The sequence below is a fragment of the Manis javanica genome, chromosome 14 (assembly GCF_040802235.1).
Source record: "Manis javanica isolate MJ-LG chromosome 14, MJ_LKY, whole genome shotgun sequence".
In the NCBI taxonomy this organism is placed as follows: Eukaryota; Metazoa; Chordata; class Mammalia; order Pholidota; family Manidae; genus Manis; species Manis javanica.
This window is the reverse complement of record NC_133169.1, coordinates 85371008-85393138: the sequence shown is the minus strand read 5'-3', so window position 1 is coordinate 85393138 and position 22131 is coordinate 85371008. Positions and strand designations below refer to the sequence as shown.

The following is a 22131-nucleotide window of genomic DNA, read 5'->3' as shown; positions in this document are numbered from 1 at the left end:
TTGTTCATTGCCTCTGTCTCCTTACTTATTTTCTGTCTGGTTGATCTGTCCTTTGGAGTGAGTAGTGTGTTGAAGTCTCCTAAAATGAATGCATTGCATTCTATTACCCCCTTTAATTCTGTTAGTATTTGTTTCACATATTTAGGTGCTCCTATATTGGGTGCATAGATATTTATAATGGTTATATCCTCTTGTTGGACTGACCCCTTTATCATTATGTAATATCCTTTGTCTCTTGTTACTTTCTTTGTTTTGAAGTCTATTTTGCCTGATACAGGTACTGCAACTACTGCTTTTTTCTCCCTATGAGTTGCATGAAATATCTTTTTCCGTCCCTTCACTTTTAGTCTGTGTATGTATGTCCTTGGGTTTGAAGTGAGTCTCTTGTAGGCAGCATATAGATGGGTCTTGTTTTTTTATCCATTCAGTGACTCTGTGTATTCTGATTGGTGCATTAAGACCATTTACATTTAGAGTGATTATTGATATATATTATCAATATATACTAATTGTAAGTAATGGTACTTATTGCCATTGCAGGCTTTAGAATCGTGGTTACCAAAGGTTCAAGGGTAGATTCTTTACTATCTAACAGTCTAACTTAACTCACTTGGTGTGCTATTACAAACACAATCTAATGGTTCTTTTTTTTTCCTCCTTTTTCTTCCTCCTCCATTCTTTATATTTTAGGTATCATTGTGTACTCTTTGCCTATCCCTTGACTTACTTTGGTGGTAGTTGATTTAATTTTGCATTTGCTTAGTAATTAATTGGCCTACCTCCTTTACTGTGGTTTTCTTTTCTCTGGGTACAGCTCTTTAGTCCTAGGAGTACTTCCATCCATAGCAGTTCCTCCAAAATACACTGTAGAGACGGTTTGTGGGAAGTAAATTTTCTCAGCTTTTGCTTATCTGGAAATTGTTTAATCTCTCCTTCAAATTTAAATCATAATCTTGCAGGGTAGAGTATTCTCTATTGGTGGCCCTTCTGTTTCATTGCATTAAATATATCATGCCCCTCCTTCTGGCCTCTGAAGTTTCTGTTGAGAAGTCTGATTGTAGCCTGATGGGTTTTCCTTTGTATGTGATCTTTTTTCTGTCTCTGGATGCTTTTAATACTCTGTCCTTATTCTTGATCCTGCCATTTTAATTATTATATGTCTTGGTGTTGTCTTCCTTGGGTCCCTTGTGTTGGGAGACCTGTGTACCTCCATGGCCTGAGAGATTATCTCCTTCTCCAGACCAGGAAAGTTTTCAGTGATTACCTTCTCAAAGACACTTTTTATCCCTTTTTCTCTCTCTTCTTCTCATACCCCTATAATGTGAATATTGTTCCCTTTGGATTGGTCACACAGTTCTCTTAGTATTCTTTCATTCCTAGAGATCCTTTTTTCTCTGTGCCTCACCTTCTTTGTAATCCTGTTCTCTAATTTCTATTTCATTTACTGTCTCCTCTACTTCATATAATCTGCTTTTAAATCCCTCCATTGTATGTTTCATTTCAGATTCTGCATTTTTCAAAGGTTCTACCTCTTTCTTGAATTCCTCCCTGAGGTCTTGACTGTTTTTCTGTAGCTCCGTGAACATGTTCATGAATTTTATTTTGAAATCTTTTTCAAGAAGGTTGTTGAGTTTAGTTTCACTTGGTCCTCTTTCTCTTGTTTGTGGGATTTTGATTTGTACCTGGTTCTTTTGATGTTCCCTATTTGTAATGACTTGGTGTAGGCGTTGCTCTCACGTGCCCATAATCTCTACTCTCTGGAGCTGCTCAGCCTGTGGAGTGATGCCAGGGGTCACGTGTGAGTGGCGCTGATGTGTGCCGGGAGAAAGAGCTCTTTCCTGCTTCTCAGGGGCAGTGACAGCCTCCACTGCTGGGGCCAGTGGGGCAAGCACACAGGGAGAGTTCGCTATGCTATGGCCTTGTAGCTGCCACAGTCAGGGCCACCCTCTGGCTGGTCTGGTGCAATGGTGGGGGCAGCAGGTTTGCGCACATATTCTAGCTGGGAGGAAGGAGTGGCAGGCTGTTTATTGCAGTGGTGGTGCTGCCTTTCTAGCCAGGCAGATGGAGCACCTGAAGGTCCTGAAAGTTCCCAACCTGCTGGGCTGAGTGCGCCGGGACAGTTTTGTCCACCCGTCCTTTCTCCTCTGAGCAGCAAGCTCTGTGCAATCCTTGCTCCTTTAGCAGACGTCTTGTTTTTGGGAAGTCTCTCAGACTGCCTGTCTTTCTTTTGTCCCAGAGCAGCCAGTTTTGGGTACCTGTTCTCCACAAGCAGCTGGAATCTCAGTCACTCCAAGTATTCTGCCTGACTTAGCTTTCCAACCCCACTAATCTCCAGAGCACCATGTAATGTAGGTTTGTGCTCTCAGAGAAGATCTCCAGGGCTGGGTGTTCAGCAGTCCTAGGCCTCCACCCCGTCTCCACTCCATTTCTCTTTCTCCCACTGGTAAGCTGGGGTGGGGGAAGGGCTTGGGTCCTGCTGGGTCATGGCTTTGATACTTTATTCTTGTCTGTGAGGTCTGCTCTTTTCCCCAGATGCAGGTGATCTGTCGCAGCCTTCTTCCCTGTTGCTCTTTCAGGATTAGTTTTATTTGCTGTATTTTCATATTATATGTGGTTTGGGGAGGAGGTTTCTCTCTCACCTCTCATGCTGCCATCTTTAAGCCAGTCCTCAATTTTTCTCCAAACTTATTCTTAAAACACCTATGTCATTGTGTCATTCTATTGCCAGAAATGCAGTGATTTTCTGTTGCATCCCATTTCCTACTGCACCATAGGATCCACCCTAGGAGTTCTGTCTTATTTTTCCAGTATTTCCCAGCACCTAAACTAAGCTGTTTTCTTTATCCTGTTCACCCACACTCATTAGGACTGTTTTGCTTCTATTTATGTTGTTGCCCTTGCCTAGAATGTTGTATTTTTTCTCTTCTCCCTTTTTTCTGTTCAAGCCCTACCCATCCTCCAAGACTCACCTCATATTCCATCCTTCCTTGAAGCCTTCTCCAACTAGGCTGCTCTCCCTATTGTGCTTGAGGTTCCTGTTCACTCAATTGAACTGTCCTGTATTCGTTATTAGGTGCTTTAATAAAATTTTGGTGATAAGTTTCTTTAGGCAATAAAGATAGTTCCTTGATGTTCATTTGGGGGAGAGGTCCAAATATATTAAGTATTTCCCTCTCTCTCCTGCTACCAGCTGAAGTTCCTGTCTTTGCCAGACACCTGGATGAAAGAATTTTTTCTGGCTCATATATACACAGAGTTGCAGTTGATAGAGGAGGCCCTGCAGAAGTATCAGAATCTCATTGATGTGGGCTTTTCTAAGAGCTCATATATTGTTTCCCAAATTGCAGTTGCCTATCACAATATCAGAGGTGAGTGAATAAGGATAATGAAATACCATCAAACCCTAAAAGTAGCACTGTATTATTTTCTGAACTCTTTCTGTCTCCTTCCTACAGATATCGACAAAGCCCTCTCTATTTTTAATGAGCTAAGGAAACAAGACCCTTATAGGATTGAAAATATGGATACATTCTCTAACCTTCTTTATGTCAGGGTGAGCTGCTTCCTTTGCTTGTGATTAAGCACTTTTGTGCTTTAATCTCATGGGTTGGATTGTTATCCAGTTGCATTAGCTACAAGAAAAATAATTTAGGGGGTTCCTTTTTCATGCTTAGCTTGTCTTTTTCTTTTCTTCTAGAGCATGAAATCTGAGTTGAGTTACCTGGCTCACAACCTCTGTGAGATTGATAAGTATCGTGTAGAAACATGCTGTGTAATTGGTAAAAGTCACTGTTTTTTTCCTTTAAGATTTACTTTTATTGTAAGTAATACAAACATAAAAATAACAATATGTATGTGTCAAAGTTAACAAAGTTAACACACAATAGAATGTGAAAACTCACTGTAGTCCCACCTCCAAAATTCTTTGGTGAACACGACTCCAAAATATTTTCCTGTGTGAATACCAAAAATGTACATGTGTGTGTATACAGTTGGCTTGCAAAAATTGTGTCATTATACTGGCTGCTTTATAACTTCCTTTTTCAAAACTTAACAATATGTTTTTTTCCTTCTTTTCATGTTAGTACCTATATTTGTATTATTTTTGATGGCTATTTAGTGTTTTATTATATGGATTTACCATCTTTTTTTAAAAATTGAAGTGTTGTTGCTATACAATCTTTCAAATATACAACACAGTGAGTGGTTCAACAGTTACCCATATTATTAAATCCTCACCCCCTCTAGTGTGGTCACTGTCTATCAAGGTAGAAAGATGTTACAGAATCATTGACTATATTCTCCATGCTGTACTACCATCTGCATGACTAATTTATATTGTGATTGCAAATTATTGTGCCCCTTTATCCCCCTCACCCTCCCTGCCCACCTGCCCCAGCCCCTCCCCTTTGGTTACCACTAGTTACTTCTCAGTGTCTATGAGTCCACTGCTGTTTTGTTCCTTCTGTTTTGCTTTGTTTTTATATTCCACAAATAAGTGAAATCATAGGGTATTTGTCTCTACCTGGTTTATTTCACTGAGCATAATACCCTCTAGATCCTTCGATATTATTGTAAATAGCAGGATTTCTTTTCTTTTTATGGCTGAATAATATTCTGTTGTGTATATATACCACATCTTTATCCATTCATCTGTTAATGGACACTTAGGTTGCTTCTATATCTTGGCTATTGCAAATAGTGGGGTCATAAACATGGGTGTATATATCTTTTCAAATCAGGGATTTTGTTTTCTTTGGGTAAATTCCTAGAAATGGGATTACTGGGTCAAATGGTATTTCTGTGTTTAGTTTTTTGAGGAACCTCCGTACTGCTTTTCACAGTGGTTGCACCAATTTACTTTCCCACCAACAGTGTAGGAGGGGTCCGATTTCTCCTCATCCTCACCGGCATTTATTTCTTGTCTTTTGAATAGTGGCCATTCTAACTGGTGTGAGGTGGCATCTCATTGTGGTTTTAATTTGCATTTCCCTGATGATTAGTGATGTGGAGCATCTTTTCATGTGCCTGTTGGCTGTTTGTATTTCTTCTTTGGAGATACATTGGTTCAGGTGTTCTGCCCATTTTTAATTTGTTTGTTTTTTGGGTGTTGAGGCATAAGAGTTCTTTATGTATTTTAGATGTTGACCCCTTATCAGATGAGTCATTTATGAATATATTCTCCCCTACTGTAGGATGCCTTTTTGTTCTGCTGATGGTATCCTCTGCTGTACCGAAGCTTTTTAGTTTGATGTTGTCCCACTTGTTTATTTTTATTTTGTTTCCTGTCCCTGAGAAGATGTGTCCAGGAAAAAACTGCTCATGCTTATATTTAAGATGTTTTTACCATCATTTTTATTTAATCATTTTATATTATTTAAGTTGTGGCCAGTGTTTGTTAAAATTGCTTCAGTAAACATCTTTGTATGTGTACATTTATTTTTGTATGTTTATGCAGCTATTTCTGTGTAATATGTTCCCAGCAGTGAAAGGCTGGATTAAATTGTGTATATTTTAAACCTTAATATTACTAAACAGTTTGTAAGAATTTCTAGTCCTATGAAAAGAAATGAGCATACCTGTTTCTCTGTATCAGAGTGCCTAATTTTGGCACTATTGACATTTTGTGCTGATAATTTTTTGTGCTGATAATTTTGTGCATTGTAATGTGTTAGCAGTATCCCTGTTTCTACTCACTCAATGCCAGTAACCCCCTTTCTCCATTTGTGACAACCAAAAATGTTTGCAGGTGCTGCCAAGTAAGCTCTTGGTGTCAGAATTATTCCAGATTGAAAACCCTGTGTACTTGGCCACGTAGTGTGGCCTGTGCATCAATTGACATAAGCAGATCAGTGGCCACTCCTGGGTAGAAGTAAGCCTGGTTGGTTGTGATTAGGTGTTTGGTGACACTGCATCAAGATCATGCATTCCTTCATACCTTTCTAGGTCAGGTTGTTGTTCATTAACTGTTAGAATTTCAGCTCATCAATTGTTCAAGGGATGTTTCCAACTCTTGAGGCAGTTGTAGCCTAATATGGGCAATAAGCATTTTAGAAATTAGTATGTACGTGTGGGAACATAGGTAAGAGTCAGAACAAAAGATCTTTTCAATATCAGATCATTATGAATATAGAATAAAGTCCATTAAGGTGAGGGTGGAGCTACAGTTTATTCAGAAAATACCTTCTGAGTGCCAGGCACTGGGCTTTGTATTGCGGTCCCTACCCTAATTGCCAGTTGAGGAAGACCAGTAAGGAAGCAGCTAAAATACAGTGGGTTGAGTGTTATGACTGAGGTAAATATAGGATCTTAAGAGAGTAGATAGGAAAGGTATCTATTCCAGTCTGAGAGTAGGAAAAGCTTCTTGAGACAGTAATGTTTGAAGAATGGGCAGGAGTGAGGGTTCAATAAGGGAGGCCTGAAGGATTTTAAACCAGAGAGTGATGTAAGTTTTCAGAGTTTTAATTTCGATTGAAACTAGAGACAGTGTGTTGGGGGGATTAGAAATAGGGCAAGACTAGAGGCAGGGAGACCAGCTAGGAGGCTTTTGCAGTAATCCAGTGTAGGGATGACTAGAGCCTAAACTGAGGTATTGGCCATGGAGGAATGGCAAGAGGTAATTGGACTTAGAAGATATTTAGGAAGTAAAACACACAAGAATTGGTGACTGGGTAACCAGATGGGTAATAATGCCCTTTACATGAAGAAAGGAGATAGAAGTAGGGGAGATAATGAATAGTTCTTTTTTTAACCTATTGACTTAAAGCCAATTAAAATCAAAGGAGACACATAAAACTAATGATTTAGGAGTTTGTTGTTTTTTAAAATAATCATTTGAGGTGAACTCGTTAATGAACCGTGTTATTTTTCTCAGTGTATCTGGAATGCTCGGCAAAGTTCCTGTCATATGGTCAATAAATGTTTGTTGAATTCAGCCCTCCTACCTTAGATATTAATAAGGAACATTAGGTATGATAAAACATATACTTCAGCTTTCACATTATAGCTAGTTCCCATGAAGTGGAAGGAGACAGTGTGGAGAGAAGAGAAACTGAGGACCTGAGACAGAATGAAATAACAAGAATAGAGTGAATTGGTTGCTTTCTTCTGCATCTTTTCTGGTGTCCCAGTCTCTCAAGAGGCGGCATTATGTATAGATACATAACATAGATGTATTTATAATATATGTTTATTAATATAAATTATATACACCTATGTATATAAGCAGCATATCCTAAGTATAGCATAGTTAAGGTTTGGACTCTGGAACCCGACTGCCCAAGTTAAAATCTGGGTTCTGTGACTGACTAGCTGTGTGACCCTGGATCTAACCTCCCTGTGCTGTAGTTTCCTCATCTGTAAAGGGACGATAACAGTACCACCTTCTCTCATGTAGTTGTATTGAAGATGAAGTACATACATACAAAGTACTTATAACAATATGTTTGCCCATCACATTGTAATCATTTAACTGGTATTTGTACATTGTAATTGTTCCAACTGGCCAAAAAAAAAATCTCATCTACTTAAACTTGCCCAGAACTTGCCAGTTATGACTTCCTTAAAATCTCCTTTGTCATCCTGACCCCTTCAGCAGCTAGGGCTTATACCCCTGCTATCACTACCCCACTTTTCCTATTCAATTACAAAAGGCAACCTTTGGACACTCTGCCTAGATAGTCTGTTTTTTTGTTTGTTTGTTTGTTTTTGTTTTTAATTAAGGTATCATTGGTATACAATCATATGAAGGTTTCACATGAGCAACATTGTGGTTTCAACATTCACCCATATTATCAAGTCCCCCCCCCATATACCCTCCCCCATTGCAGTCCCTGTCCATCAGCGTAGTAAGGTGCTACAGAGTCATTACTTGTCTTCTCTGCTATACTCCCTTCCCCATGACCTACCTATATTGTGTGTGCTCATTATAATGCCCCTTAATCCCCTTCTCCCTCCCTCCCCACCAATCCTTCCCAACCCCTTCCCTTTTGTAACCACTGGTCCCTTCTTGGAGTTCGTGAGTCTGTTGCTGTTTTGTTCCTTCTGTGTTTTTTTATTATTTTATTTTGGTATCGTTAATGTACAATTACTTGAACAACATTATGGTTACTAGACTCCTCCTATTATCAAGTCCCCCCCACATACCCCATTACAGTCACTGTCCATCAGCATAGTAAGCTGCTATAGAATCATTATTTGTCTTCTCTGTATATGCTGCCTTTCCCGTGTCCCCCCGCACTACATTATGTGTGCTTGTTCCTTCAGTTTTGCTTTGTTTGTTATATTCCAGAAATGTGTGAAATCATTTGGTACTTGTCTTTCTCCACCTGGCTTATTTCACTGAGCATAAAACCTTCTAGTTCCGTCCATGTTGTTGCAGATGGTAGGATTTGTTTTCAAGTCCGTTTATTCTTCTGGCTCTCAGTCTGAGTTAGGGGCAGAAGCAAAGATATCCTTGTGTAGGACATAAAGTACTCCATCTTGCTTTTTTCCCGTGTGAATGTGAACTTGAATTTGAACTTAAAATGATCAGTTACATGGTGTAGACAACTGTTATAAATGATGTCTCCTGAATCAAACAACTGAATCTAGACAGATTTATATTTTGTTAATTGTTCTTGACCAAAATTGAATCATGTTATATAATTTTTCTGCAAATTGCTTTTTCCACTTGATGGTATATTATGATCTCTACAAGTTAATATATATACATCTAAAGCCATCTTTTATCTAGTTTATTTATGTATATATATACAATTTATATTTAAAGGAGATGTTTTGAAATGCAGGGTTTTTTTTGTTTACTTGCTGACTGCTTCTCCCTTTAAAATACTTGTGTTAGCATGTTCCATACCAGATAAAAATATATATACATGTATGCAGGATTTAATGGGCTGTACAAAAATAGATTTGTACTGTATACATTTTTCTGCATTTTACTTTTCTCATTCAACAATATCTCATGAAAAATCCCTCCCAGTCTTGGTATAGCTCTAATTCATTCTTTTTTTTTTTTGAGAGGGCATCTCTCATATTTATTGATCAAATGGTTGTTAACAACAATAAAATTCTGTATAGGGGATTCAATGCACAATCATTAATCAACCCTAAGCCTAATTCTCAACAGTCTCCGATCTTCTGAAGCATAAAGAACAAGTTCTTACATGGTGAACAAGTTCTTACATATAATTCATTCATTTTTAAAAAAAATAGCTTTATTGAGATACAACTTACATATCATAAAATTTATCTACTTTGTGTTTACAGTTCAGTGAGTTTATTGTAAACTTATACAGTTGTGTAACTATATCCGTGACCCAGTTTGGAACATTCTGTCAAACCTAGAAAGTTCCCTTAGGTCTATTTGCAGTCAGACCCTGTCATCCCCCAGCAGCCACAGATCTGCCTTCTATCTCTATAATTTGCCTTTTCTAGAAGTTCCATATAAATGAAATCTTGCAATATTTAGTCTTATTATCCAGCTTCTGGTTTTTGAAGACCATCCATGTTGTACTATGTATCAATAGTTCTTCCCTTATTATGCTGAGTAATAGCCTGCTGTTTGGATATATGCCACATTTTGTTTATCCATTTAGCAGTTGACATACAACAGATGGCCTTTATACCCTTTCTTCAAATTCTTTCACAGAATCCTGAAATCTTTCACATGCTCCTTTCAAGAACAGTGATAATAGAACTACTTTGATTCTTGTGGGAGAAGGGAGCTCAGAGCTTTACCTTTTTAACTCTCAAGGTACCTCAGGAGTCTAGGAATATAGTTGGAAATCCAGCCAGTCTAAAGCATACTCTAGAAATGCCCTGCCCTTTCTTAGGAAAATGTGTATATCAATGCTGTATCCAGATAAAATAAAATGAAGGAAAACTTGCAGTGGTAGGGAACTCTTTTTTTTCTAAACCACATTGTTTGATACGTAAAATATATTTCCCAAGGGAATGATGATATTTTCCCTTATGTACAATTTGGCTTTTCTGCAAAGATTTCGGGGGACTGGGTTATGGTTTCATGCCCACTTTATGGAATGTGGTCTATTTTAGTGGGCTTTTATTTTTACCTTTCTAGTTACTCATATATATTTTTTCCTTTTTTAAAAAATCAGGAAATTATTACAGTTTGCGTTCTCAGCATGAGAAAGCAGCCTTATATTTCCAGAGAGCCCTGAAATTGAATCCTCGGTATCTTGGGGCCTGGACACTGATGGGGCACGAGTACATGGAAATGAAGAACACATCTGCTGCTATTCAAGCTTATAGGTAAACTAGTTGTAGGGGTGAGGTGGAGCTGATTGCTCTGATGTTGGGAGTCTATTGAGCCTGCAAGTTGCCAACCTTGATTCTGCCCTCTTACCAGTCTCTCCTTCATTTCTTAGGCATGCCATTGAGGTCAATAAGCGGGACTACAGGGCCTGGTATGGTCTTGGGCAGACCTATGAAATCCTTAAGATGCCATTTTACTGCCTTTATTATTACAGGCGGGCCCACCAGCTTCGGTAAGTCTGGCCAGGTGATGATGTGCTTGTTGTGGGGAGGGCTGATACCTTTCTTTTTTAATAGCTACCGAAGAATCACATAGTTTTGCTTCTTAGTGACCTGAGTTTAAACTTGCCATGTGCTGTTTGGTCATTTTCATGTAGTGTATTCTACTGATGGGTTAATAGTATAATTGTGAACACAAAATAATACAATTATATGAAGCGTTGGATTAAAGACCAGTCCTTGCATAGATCTGAAATAGCTGTGGTGGTGGTTCCTCAAGGGAGTACTTAAGTTACCTATAAAGTCTGCTCAGATTGCCTATCCCTCTTCTCCCTCAGGCCCAATGATTCTCGTATGCTGGTTGCTTTAGGAGAATGTTATGAGAAACTCAATCAACTAGTGGAAGCCAAAAAGGTACCTGAAATTGGGTCCTAGAGAATTTGAGTAGAAACCTGCTGTTCTGATGGAGGGTTAGGCTATCTGTGCCTTAGTTTTCTTTTATTCTTCTCTATCTATGTAGGAAAGTCTGGGTATTTATAGGTGCATAGGCTAGAAAGTGCAGCAGGGCTGACAAAATCAGTGGGAATGTCAGTATGCAGCCTGGCCCTGTGAGATCTAGTACAAATGCTAGGAGGCTTGCAGGACCTGAGCCTTTATGATTAGTCGTGGTGCATAAGGCAGTGGGCAAAGTGACCGGTTTATTTCCTTGACAGTGTTATTGGAGAGCTTATGCCGTGGGAGATGTGGAGAAGATGGCTCTGGTGAAACTGGCAAAGTGAGTGAAAGGAGTGAAATGCTATTGTTATTTCTGTTGGCTTCTCTGGGCTGTGGTTCTGCATGCCCTACAGCCTCCATCCATCATCCTGCATGAGTGTGGGGAGGGGATGTAGCAGTGGGTATGAATACTGGTCTCGAAAGTTAGCCATTTTGACTTAAACACATGCCTCTTCTCTCTGAAGGGGAAATTGCTTTCCTATTAGGCAAGGGATCAAGAATGAACTAAAAGGAATGAATGAAATTGTCATGTCAGAGCAGTCTAAGAAAACTACTTTAAGTTCTAATCTCCTGATAAGGCTCAAGAGAATAAGGAGTAACTCAGAGATGGCAGGCAAAGAGGTTTTTAAATGCAATTTCATTCCTGGCAATTCTTTTTTGGATTCTTAGAAAAAAGTTTGAATTGCTCGGTATCTTTTTTTATCTGGCTCAGGATTATTACCTGAGAATTTTTGCAAAGGTGTGTTATCCAGTTTAGGTGTTTACTAATGCTTCCTTCATCACAGTAGCAGAATAATGATTCTAAGCTTTCACAACTAATAGTATTCTGGCTCCAGGGTGCCATTTATGTTGAAATGTGTACTTGTCTGTCTATGTATTGTCACTTTTTGGGTCATGATCCTGTGCTTCTACTTTATATCACTAGCTTGCCTCGAGATGTGATCTGTACTTAAAGACCAATTTTTTTTGTAGGCTTCATGAACAGTTGACTGAGTCAGAACAGGCTGCCCAATGTTACATCAAATATATCCAAGATATCTATTCCTGTGGGGTATGTGTCATGAGCATGAGAATTGGGTTGCTGGTCTTACTCTTATCACCTCAGTCATTCCCGCTTCCCCGATCTAGGAAATAGTGGAGCACTTGGAAGAGAGCACTGCTTTCCGCTATCTGGCCCAGTACTACTTTAAGTGCAAGCTGTGGGATGAAGCTTCAACTTGTGCCCAAAAGTGTTGTGCGTTCAACGACGTGAGTATCAGTTCTTTAATAAAGGGTTTGAATTTTAGGCTTGAACATACAATTTTTTTCATGATCTGGGGGGTGAAAGGTGGGTAAAAAGGTAAGTGGAAAGGTTCTTTGATCTGTGGAACTTATATATTGTATCTTAGAATCCGATTTTGAGAATAGCCTTGGACATATTGAAACAGTTGCCTGCCTTTGTTTCAGACCCGAGAAGAAGGCAAAGCCTTGCTCCGGCAAATCCTGCAGCTTCGGAACCAAGGCGAGACTCCCTCCACCGAGATGCCTGCTCCCTTTTTCCTCCCTGCTTCACTGTCTGCTAACAACACTCCCATACGCAGAGTTTCTCCGCTCAACCTGTCTTCAGTCACACCGTAGTCGGCTCCTTTCAAGCCAGCACATTGCTAGACACATATTAAGCCTTATCTCTATAGAAGGAACAGCTACTTCTGTTCTTCCAAGGACCTTAGCTCTATTGTTTGTACAGGTGGAAACAGCAACTTGGGGGCAGTTTATAGTATGACCTTCAGAGTGCGCTGACAGAAGAATCCTGGCAGGAACAGTCACTGTCTTCGGTCAAGGAGAAGCACTTCTATTTCCTTTCTGTTCAGAGTGGCTATAGATCTTGGCCTTCTTCCTAGACCTTCCCTCACCAAAATCATCCCTTTAATAGCACTTTAGCACAGGCAAGACTACAGGAAAGTTTTAATGCTGGTGGGAGTGGAAAATTGCTTTAGAGAGGCAAAGAAGGGAGAAAAGTGTGTCATTCTGCCTTGTGCTGGCAGTAGGGGCACTGGATGCCCTAGGAGGATCAGGGCCCCGGAAAGACATGACCTCACTCACTGTTCTTGGATTCGCTGAACGTGACTATCCTGATGTCAGAGATTAGGTTTAAATGAATGAAGCTATACCATTTGTTCTTACTATAGGGAGACATCCTTCCAAAACAGTTTTGAGGAGTTGCCTAAAAGCTTTCAAATTGGAAGTTACTCAAGTTGAACTAAAGTAGGGGCAAAAGATTCTGAGCAAGGAACTGCTGACGACCTCTATACAGTCAGCCTTACCCCTCCTAAAGCAAAGCAGTCATTTCATGGACATTTGGGAATGGTAACTTTTGTGACTCTAAGGACAAGAATAAACTCACTTCAAGCTGTCCTGTTTTAGTATTTTTGATGTAATTATATTTCTTTCCTCCTCTATCTCCAGCAATGTTTTCCTCAGCCTTCATTTGATTAGCCAAGGTAAAGGGGCTCATTCTTGCTATACTTGCGGAGGGCTTCAGGTCTGCGCACGTGTGTTCAGTAGGCGGCAGCACACTGACGATAATGTCTGCCATAACGAATGTGTATAGTAGACACTGGATGACTTGGAGGTGAGGGACCAGCTTTTCTGTTTCTAAAACAAGATTGTTACTCATTCACCTCTTAACGTATGACACTTCGTTTTACATTAAGGAAGGTTTAGAAAACCTAATGTCCCTTGAATTCATTTCTTACCAAGCTTTCTTAGGTTCGCTGTACACAAGTTACTGGTCTCTACTGCCGTTCCTGTGCAGGGTTCCCATGGGCCTGAATGATGTTTGACCTTCAACTTTCTGCCCTTTTTATAATTTGTTTCAGATCTTGCTCAGCTTGGAATTCAAATAAAAATGTGAATAATACCTTTATTTAATACTTTTTTGTGTGCATAGAAACCATATAAGTAAAAAAACATGAGATTACATAGGTGATTATATTACAAAAGGGAAAAACAGCTAGTGTCTGAATATTGCATTCTGGTTAGAGTTCCAGGTATATGGTAAAGCTTAAAAGAGATCTATTTCTTGAGCTGGGCAGCTGACCCACCTCAGGCTCTCTTCTTCCCCACAGACTCGGTATGATACTGTTCCGCGATGCATGCTCTCTTCTTCCCCACACTCAGTTTTTCTTGCCAAAAGGCCCAGATTTGAGTAAAGGGGAGCGCCGTGAGCGCAGGATCCGGGCATAAGGGCTGCAATCCACTGAGCTTTGGCAGGTGGGCGTTCGGGGAAGTAAGTTCCGAAGAAAAGGTTTCTTCCCTGGGGGCTGTTGGTTTGGTTGCTGGTTTTCCTGGCTGACACCAAGGCGCTTTTTGGTAGAAGAAGCCTGGCCTTGGAGTTTTAGCACGGTATGATACTGTTCCGCGATGCATGCTGCCTTCTTCCGAAGGTCCAGTTTTACTAACATCATGTTATTCTGCAGCTCAGCCAGGGTTTGATCCTAAGGAAGATCAATAAAGTTATAGAAAACACTAAGTCTGGTATATTAAACAAGAGGTTAAAATCATACATGCCGTCCACTACTAATTGCTAACAGTTGTTTCTACAAAGATTAACTCTTTAAGGTCAGAGCTTATAATTGCATAGGGGATATTTTCTTGAAGACCCAAAGACACAGACCAAATAGATGTTTTCTAACACTTAGTGTTATGAACTTGAATAAGTTTATTTAACCTCCAAGAGCCTCAGGGCCTAGGTATCAAATTAAGATCTCTGTTTAATATTTTTTTTAACATCATAATATCTGGAATCAGGATGCATTTACTGATGAAAAATGTCATAGCTTAATTGTGCGTGTTTTGTCTTAGTGGTTCATAAAGTAATGGTTTCTTACAATCCAAGCATCTTGGATGAAATGTGATAGTATCTGTCTCCCCAGGGTTGTAACAAAGAAGATGCCTATAAATTACTTTGCACAGTGAATGGTTGGTTATTTTTATTTTGAAAGGAAGAGAAACTTCCTTCACTATAAGATTAGCCTAAAAATCTTTACCTTTCTCTTCAGCTCCTCATTCCCCTTCTTACATATACTTGAGTGGGCTGATGGGAGAGAAGAGGCTGTCCTAACCTGTTTGATTAAGATGTCATCACAAGTCGTCAAGGCTTGCCGAAGCTTGCCTGCCCCAGTGCTGTGGCAACAGGCTCTTTCTGCCGACTGGAGAGATTCACCAAGTTTCTGAAGCTCTGTCCGCAGCAGCCTTATATTCTGAAAAGGAGGAGTAGGAACCAAATTGTGGCCCAAGATCAACAAGATAATGATCTGGAATCGGATGGCTATTTGAAGAGAAGTAAAATTAGAAAGGCAAGCCAGCTGAATGAAATAGCCATTGCCCAGGAATGCAGAGAAAACATCTTGTCCTCAACATGATCCAGGGACACAGTGTTGTAAATTGCCGTAGGTAAGAACTCCGGTAACAGAGAAAGCTGATTTACCTTCTGGCCCTCCTCTAACTTCTTGTCCACATCAGTGGTGAAGGGTTTGGCTGAGGGTGGCGGTTCTAACATTTTCTGATACTTCTGCAGCTCTGAGGAAAGGAAATAAGCATGTGGGCTTCCTAGCCTTGGACTTACCTCTTTAACAGTAACTTGCAGCAAATACAAAACACGAGGCCACATGCATCCTAGAGTGAACTGTCAGGGAGATGTAGCTCAGGGTTGATGGAATTATGCTGAGTTGGTGTCAGAAGGCCCCCGTGTGAAGAATCTCTCTTCCCTGAGCCACTGTTATATTTCCTGCCATCTTTCCTTCCTCACCTTCAGTGGTGGAGTTCAGCTCTGCCCTGCACTGTTCCAATTTAGCTTTAACGTCCCGGAGCTGCTGGGTAGAGGTGGAAGCTGCCAACCTTTGTGACTGCCGCAAGGACAGTTCAGACCCTGACTGTTGACGGGCCACTGGCTGCTGTCTGGCATCCTGCAGAAGAGCTTCTAGCTCTTCGATCTTCTCATCCCGCTCCTAAGAGGGAAGCAGAGAGTACAATTCTGTTCCAAGTCAGACAAATCCTGCAGGAACAGAAGACTGAACAATGAATAAAACCTTCCTGGTACTTACACTTCAGAAGACTGTTTCTTAGCATTTACACCATTTCCTGGCTAACCAAAACCTTAAAATTCACCAAACATAGTCTGACACTTACAAAGCACTAAGGAGACCAGAGAAAAGTGAGTTACTTATTGCTGCCCTACCAGAGTTTATAAAATCTGTTTACCTCAGGCAAGCTAGTGATGAGAATCTGAGGAGCTACCTGGGGCTGGTTTGGGGCAACTCACCCGAAGCTCTTCTTGGTAAAAACTTGTCAGCGACTCCTTAAGGATTTTTAGTTTCTCCTCATACATTTCCTCCAGTAGCTCCTTTTGAGTGTCCAAATGTTCACTGTCAAGAAAGACGAGAAAAGAGAAGTGAATGAAGATGGCGAAGGACAGATCTTGAGCCACAACTCCATTCTCATCTCCTATTTCCATCCTCTGGTTCAGGTGACAGACCAAAAGGCGTCATATAGCTGGTACCTGCACCACTGTTCCCGTTGTTGCATCTGCTCCACCATCTCATTGCAAATTTCATCACGGAGCTGCATCTCCAGCTGCAGCTTTTCCTGTCGTTCTTTCAAAAGCAGTTCTTTCATGGCTTCCACCACCTGTAGTAGGTCCTAGGAAAGGCAATGGGTCAGAAGTTACCAATGTCCATGACCTCAAAGGGCACAGGTTCACCTAGAAGGTACCATGGACAATGTATAGCCATCGAACTGCTGCACCAGTTTTCTTGCATTCTCACCTCCTTGCCATACATGGAGATGTCAGCTTCATTTTCAATGTCATCAAGGCCTGGGTCTGTCTTAGCCCCTGTTTCTAAGCTGGGAGATGCCTGGAGACTGTGTTCCTTGATGAGTGAATGCAACAGTGGGAATCCCAGTTGCACAGGTGGAGCATGCACAAGCTAGTGTGGGGAAAAAAATCTTAATTGAATCTATAACTAGTTTCTAGTAGCTTCCTTAAATAAAAGTACCAGCCCAAAGTGAGCACGACCATCACACCTACAGTTTCTCACCTGACTGGCAATGGCTGAGAACTTGGCCACGTGAAGGGTCTCATCATAGGTAGAGGCACAGGGGTTCACATTAACAATCATGCAGGAACGGCCTCGGCCTGTGAAGAAGCCTTGGAATACTCGAGTCAACTTGCTGTCACGGAAGGGAACCAGGTTCTGCTTTGACCTGGCGGAGAACCAGAGAACAGAGCTGTGAGCAGAATTCCAGTCCTTAGGGTATCCTAGCACCACCCCCAGTGGTGAGCAGGAAGTCTTAGCAAATTGCAGAGCTCCAGGCCGTACTGGCCTATGGCTTACAAAAGCTCACCGATTCTGCTGGTTTTGGCGCAGGGCGGCAATACAGCGGCCTAGGGTGTGCAGAGAGGTGTTAATGTTTCCTGCTTCCTTCAGCCGTTCTCCACTCTTCTGATCTTTGCAGCGCTCTGAGCCAGCCAAATCACACAGTGACAACCTTTAATGATGGACAGGAACCCACATGTTAAGAGTTTTCCAGCCTGTCATTTAGTTCTGGGGAGGGGAAGACCCACCATGAATCTCTGTCCCCAAGGAAGGAGAGCAAGAATCTAACAGAAGTAAATCCTCTGAGGACCTCCTTTCAATTTATGGCCACGAAGCCCACATTTCTAAATCGAAGAACTTACTCGCTGATCTTGGGGACTATATCTCCTTCCCCCTGAAGGTGCAGGATCCGAATTGAGAAGATGCTGTGACTGGAAGTTAAGAAAATGTCACTGTACCTCTTTCACAACCAGGTGGAGAACTAATGTTTCCAGGAACACAGGGAAAAGTTGACTCTCACAACCCACTCACCTGCGGCTAGAGTTCTGATTCAGGTGGGTGCTGGCAAAGCTCTGGTTTTTACGACCCATTTTCAGAAGTTTCCAGGCCTCCTCAGCATCTTGAACATGAATCCAATTGAGATCTGAGGCAAAGGAGAGAAGGGCATACATAAGATAGGAGGACCTAACTCTTTCCTAGTCTTTCCCCAAGTGCCCTCCACGGTTCATACCAGCCAGTCTCCCGCCTTTTCCATACCTTTCACATAGGGATTGCCATTCTGGTCCTCACACAGCCGCAGAGTCTGCCGCTTGCGCTGCTGGCTAGGTGGTTCTAACAGGTCGTAAAGCAATTCATTGTAGATTTCAAAGAAGGAGATCCAGATAGAGAAGCGAATGTCTGCAGGGACACTTACAGGGGCAGTATCCGGCTGTGCCCACTGGTGCCTCGTTTCTGGGGAAGAAGCCAATGTACAGGGTGTCAGTCCTAGAGTAGTGCATCTCCCTTTCAGCCTGCAGGGGTCTCAGAAGGCAGAGCTCAGGTTGCAGCCTCGGGTCTGTACCACCTGGCAGCTGTTGGGAATGGGGAGTGGGTTCCTACTGTTTGGCACAGAGCCTAGTCATGGTACATACCATCCAGCTGGCTACTGCTGGTAAACTGACTGGTAGATGAGAGTCCAGCAATGCCACTGTCAAAGCTGGTGCTTGTACCCATCCGACTTTCAATGTAGACACTCCTCTTCAAGGAAGTGGACAGCTCCTCCTGGAGGGGCCCAAGAAAATATAAGCACAAAATTTTCCCAAGATTTGTCCTCTTGTCCCCATCTCTGTGAGCACCAATACTTCACCTCTTGGAGGCCTCCATTTAGCAGGGCCAGTTTTTTCATTTCCTCCTGCCGGATCTGCTTGTTGTCTAGCCACATCACCTCGTTAGAGAGCAAGGGCTTCAGATCAGGTGTTGGATGAAGTTGGCCTTGGAGGCTATTGAAGATCAGAGCCAGGGACCGGGGTAGGATCCCTCCATCCTTGATAGTACCTGGAAACACGTGAGAAAGATGGGCAGCTGAGACAAGTACTATTCCTCAACTCAGAGCATCAAAAGGCAAAGACATTACAGGCCAGTCAGCAATCCTATGAGGCATATGACTCACCCTGAATTGTGTGGGTTTTTCCTGAGTTGGTAACTCCATATGTGTAGATGAGCCAGTTCTGCCCTTTGAGTACGTCCTTTACCATCTCCTTCACGGTCAGATTGAAGAAGGATGCTTGTCCCACTTCTGGCCCAAAGATCTAGAGAGAGATCCTGTTTCTCAGAGGCCCATCATTCATTTCCCACTTGCCTCCTGTGCAGAGCCAGCAGGTGCATCCCTTCCTGGGCAGTTGGCTCTGGAGCCTACTCAACCAGCTTCTTCCTGCAGTGCTGCCAGCTGCTCCCTGAACACCGAGGACTCAACTACTCTTTGCCAGTCCATCTTTTACCCAAACCAACAAATACTCATGGAAAGCTGTCCACTAAGTCTGATGCTGCACACACAGTGGGACAACATAACGGTCACAGCTGAGGGCTTTGGAGATGGTTGGATCGAGATTCAAGTCCTACCTCTACCAATGACTAGCCACATGGCTTAGCAACATTGCCTTCATTGAGCCACAGTATCCTTGTCATGAAAATAAGGACAATAATCATAATGATAAAGTTGTTGGGAATTAATGCATATAAAGTACTTGACACACTGACTATAACAAGACAAGGGGGCCCACAAATGTAGACATGCATACATAAGGAACTCACAGTTAAGTAAAAAGCTTTCCCTCCAAAGAAGGAATAAAGTTGCCCCTACATATTGGTCCCTTGTTCACAGACCAGAACCTCCATACCTGGGAAAAGGTGAATCTGTGGGTGGCTTGTCCAATTCCCCGCTCATTGCTTTTCTGGGCAAAGGAATCCTTGGGTGCCTGTAGAACAAGGGTCTCCATGTTCTCTATGTGGACACAACCCTGAGAAGGGGGAAACATAGTTGTCTGTTACAGAAAGGAACTAGGAACCTCTGCTGTACTGCATCGTTCCACCTTGAATCCTCCCTCCTCAGAAACATACCTGATCCTCCTGTCGTTCCAACTCTGAAGGTAACAAGGGCCTGACTCTCAGGTATACTTTGACCTTCTCTGTACTATCCTCAGATGGAACCTGTGTCAGAATTCCAGGCCAGAACCACAGATTAGTCTCAGCAGTTACTTCTGAGCAGAAGGGCGCACAGCACATAGTTCCAGGGAGTCATGCTATCACTACCAATATTGCACCTCCATTGTCTCTGTGTGGCCACTCTGGTTCTGAAATCATTCCAACCCACATGACTTTTCACTACATTATCACCCTTCCCTGTCTCTTCAGTATCCTGAAAACCTGACTTACCTCACTGATTATTTAAATCAGAAATGGCTGACTGGTACACAAATCAGCCTGTGATATTATGGCAATGCCCAGTGTAGTTCAGCACCTTGGAGGCTGGTACACCTGAATTTGAGCCCCGATTCCATCATTTAGTAACTATGAGACCTTGAACAAATTCTTTAAATTCTTTGCCTCTGTTTCCTCATCTGCAGAAGGGGGGGGGTTAATAATAGCACCCACCTCATTCATTCAACATATATTTAGAGATCTTCCTGCTATGGTCCAGGAATGCAAAGAGCCCCTGGTAGTGCACAGTGGGGCATTACCAAGGCTCCTGCTTTCATGAAACTATAAACGAGGAGACTTCTGAGTAGAGTTGTTCTCAACCAGGGCCATTTCCCTCCCAAGGGACATTTAACAATGTAAGGAGGTTTCCTGGTTGTCACAAGTGGGAAGGAGCTGTTGACATCTAGGGTGTGGAGGCCAGGAATGCTGCTGAACAGCTTACAATGCACAGGACAGCCACCATAATGAAGAATTATCTGGCCCTGAGTGTCAGTAATGCTGCAGGTGAGAAACCCTAGCTTAGCAGAAAGAAAAACTCCATAAATGAAAGCTATGGTTGACATTAACACCAGAGTGTACACTCCACCTGCTTATTAGCAGTATGACCAAGTGCGAATTATTCAGTATGTATGAGTCTCATGGTGAAGGATACAGAAATAGTAGCCTTCCCTCAGAATAGTAACAAAAGTATGCACTTGAGGGTGTTTTTTTAATGCAATGCTTTACATTGTTCATCTTATGGACACACAACTCTCCAGTTTTTATTTGTCATGCTCTCAATTTTGGATTAATTTCAGACCCTCAGGATTGCTGGTTTTTGACCTCATGCTTCTGTGTATGGACAACTAGTAAACAGGATATCACTGCCCCCAAGCCACCCTCCAACTCTTACCTGCTGTTTGTCTTCCAGGGAGGTAGAGATGACAGAGCAGTCTGACAGCAGGTCCTTGCGTACTACAGACCCCAGATCTGCAGCTGTGGACTCAAACATGGGAGAGACTGCGACCTCCTCATCCGACAGCAAGCCGGCTGGTGGAGAAAGGATCCCTTGCGACATGACAGCAACGGCAGCTTTTATCTAAAAAGAAACGAGTGGGTAGAGAATCTGAAGAAGCTGCAAATTCTAGGTAAGAATTCCGTTGTCCAGGACATCTTGGTCTTGCTGCCTAAATTCCTACTCCCTTTCTCTTCAACGTCCAGCAAAGGGGATGAGAGGAGTTAACCATTTAATACAGTCGGAGGCTGGATTTCCGACCGCAAACGGGTGTGAACCGATATACGGCTCCAAAAGCAAGCCACACTCCAAGTAGGGTGTCAGACTCACCGGTGTAGCGGAAGTGGTGTCAGTAATGCTGCAGGTGAGAAACCGTAGCCGTAGGCTCCTTCTCTAACCTCGCCCCCAGGCACGCAGTGAGAACAGAGGTATTAAAAAAAGAGAAGGCGGCAGCCCGGCTTTCTGAAGCCTGTTCAGCGAGGGTAGCCCAGCTGGGCTCAGCCAGCTGTACGCTCACCCGAAGACGCGACACTTCTCCTCCGGTACCGGTTCAGTTACACCCCGCCGCAGAAACGACTTCGCCGCCTCCTGAGAGCACGACTCCGCCCACAAGGCACACTTTTGTTACTGATACAATGTTTTAAATTACGCGCTATGTTCGTTAGGCCAATCACATAGCGAAAGTTGCAGGAACCAATCAGCGCAAGGAAAGGGGCCGGAAGAGACTGGGACACTGTTGGCTCCGGCTTGACCTTTCCACTACTCAAATTTGGATCCGGGTTACCAACTGTCCGAATTTGGAGTTGGGTAGCCTGGAATCATTCCTGCCTAACGCTT

The 22131-nt window shown here is 42.2% G+C and overlaps 2 protein-coding genes across 2 annotated transcripts in view; one reads left to right on the top strand and one right to left on the bottom strand.

Annotated features, from left to right (window-relative positions):
- Positions 1-13888, top strand: part of CDC23 (cell division cycle 23) — a 23266-nt gene extending 9378 nt beyond the window's left edge. The window contains exons 7-16 of the mRNA XM_017681328.3: positions 3191-3368; positions 3456-3553; positions 3698-3779; positions 10119-10272; positions 10389-10508; positions 10833-10908; positions 11208-11269; positions 11962-12040; positions 12118-12237; positions 12436-13888. Coding sequence (XP_017536817.1) covers positions 3191-3368; positions 3456-3553; positions 3698-3779; positions 10119-10272; positions 10389-10508; positions 10833-10908; positions 11208-11269; positions 11962-12040; positions 12118-12237; positions 12436-12606 — 1140 coding nt within the window. The 3' untranslated portion in view covers positions 12607-13888. The remainder of the gene's footprint in view (positions 1-3190; positions 3369-3455; positions 3554-3697; positions 3780-10118; positions 10273-10388; positions 10509-10832; positions 10909-11207; positions 11270-11961; positions 12041-12117; positions 12238-12435) is intronic.
- KIF20A (kinesin family member 20A) lies at positions 13878-22051 on the bottom strand. Its single transcript, XM_017681327.3, has 19 exons — positions 21625-22051; positions 21193-21378; positions 19941-20030; positions 19721-19840; positions 18994-19132; positions 18691-18878; positions 18476-18605; positions 18102-18296; positions 17877-17988; positions 17708-17776; positions 17374-17517; positions 17067-17232; positions 16794-16955; positions 16529-16668; positions 16292-16394; positions 15779-15977; positions 15458-15549; positions 15093-15230; positions 13878-14465 (listed from the first exon to the last, which is right to left on the bottom strand). Exons 2-19 carry the CDS (start codon positions 21355-21357, stop codon positions 14145-14147), a joined length of 2673 nt encoding a protein of 890 aa, XP_017536816.1. The 5' UTR covers positions 21358-21378; positions 21625-22051; the 3' UTR covers positions 13878-14144.
- Positions 22052-22131: the final 80 nt, after the last annotated feature.

What these genes read in the sequence shown, in the direction of transcription:
- KIF20A (XM_017681327.3), bottom strand. Translation starts at nt 21,357, where the DNA reads ATGTCGCAAGGGATCCTTTCTCCACCAGCCGGCTTGCTGTCGGATGAG. An exon ending in AAAAACCCACACAATTCAGG is followed by an intron (nt 18,879 to 18,993) that starts GTGAGTCATATG and finishes ACGTGTTTCCAG; the next exon opens with GTACTATCAAGGATGGAGGG. An exon ending in TCTCAGCCATTGCCAGTCAG is followed by an intron (nt 16,956 to 17,066) that starts GTGAGAAACTGT and finishes TCCCCACACTAG; the next exon opens with CTTGTGCATGCTCCACCTGT.